The sequence below is a fragment of the Camelina sativa genome, chromosome 6 (genome assembly GCF_000633955.1).
Source record: "Camelina sativa cultivar DH55 chromosome 6, Cs, whole genome shotgun sequence".
Taxonomy (NCBI): Eukaryota; Viridiplantae; Streptophyta; class Magnoliopsida; order Brassicales; family Brassicaceae; genus Camelina; species Camelina sativa.
The window spans coordinates 11,889,826-11,890,666 of NC_025690.1; the positions used below are offsets into that span (position 1 = coordinate 11,889,826).

The 841-nt window shown below is 36.4% G+C and overlaps 1 protein-coding gene across 1 annotated transcript in view; it reads right to left on the minus strand.

Annotated features, from left to right (window-relative positions):
- Positions 1 to 841, minus strand: part of LOC104790978 (ABC transporter A family member 2-like) — a 5,758-nt gene that overhangs the window by 4,165 nt on the left and 752 nt on the right. The window contains exons 3-5 of the mRNA XM_010516777.1: positions 579 to 789; positions 300 to 485; positions 67 to 164 (exon numbers count right to left, since the gene is read on the minus strand). Of these exons, the coding sequence (XP_010515079.1) occupies positions 67 to 164; positions 300 to 485; positions 579 to 789 (495 nt within the window). The remainder of the gene's footprint in view (positions 1 to 66; positions 165 to 299; positions 486 to 578; positions 790 to 841) is intronic.

The window sequence follows — 841 nt, forward strand, 5'->3', positions numbered from 1 at the left end:
ATGATTAGTCGAACAATTCATAATTTGAAGAAACAGTTTCAGCTGTTTGTTATGAATGAGAACGGTACCTGTGTTACAAACCCAACCAGAAACACAAAGAAGCCGACAGTCGTTGCTGAAGATGATTTGCTGATAAAAGCTGATAGCATAAATGCTAGTCCAAGCTAGGATAACAAACAACGAAGATATAAGTTGACTAATGTACCAAGAGAGGGGAAAACACACTACCTACGAAGAAAGCAGAAAACATAAACCATTCCACAGGTATTTTAACTTGAGTCTTAGCGAGACAGTTTTACCATATTCAACTGGAAAAGCATGAAGAGTAGGAAGACAACAGCGAAACTGTTTTTCAAGAAAAAGTCGAACTGGAACATCATTCCAAAGAGAACAGTCAAGAGCGCCGAGATGGTAGTAAGAATTCCTTCCCATGTAAGCCATGACAACCAATAAGCAGTGTCAAAAACACCCATCATCGTCATTGCCTGTTGCAAAAAAAAAAAAAAAAAACACAATCAATCAGTCTACTATATATACAGTGGGACTCAACAGCCTATTCAGAAACAAAGTTATTATACCTGGCGTAGTTTAAGCTCTTTCTCGGTAATCAAAGAACTGATCTGAAGAACAAAACCAAACATGGAAACAGCAAGGAAAAAAGTAGGTCCTATTGAGTCTAATGCAACAATAGCATCAATAGTTGGATGAGGAAACTCCTTAAATCCAACAACCCAGTTAAAGTTTGGATCTGCAAAAAACAACGTATAGCAAGTTCCCATATCAGAAACTTGTTACCAAAAAGATTCAGGAAGATCCAGAAAAAAAAAAAAAAAAAAAAAAA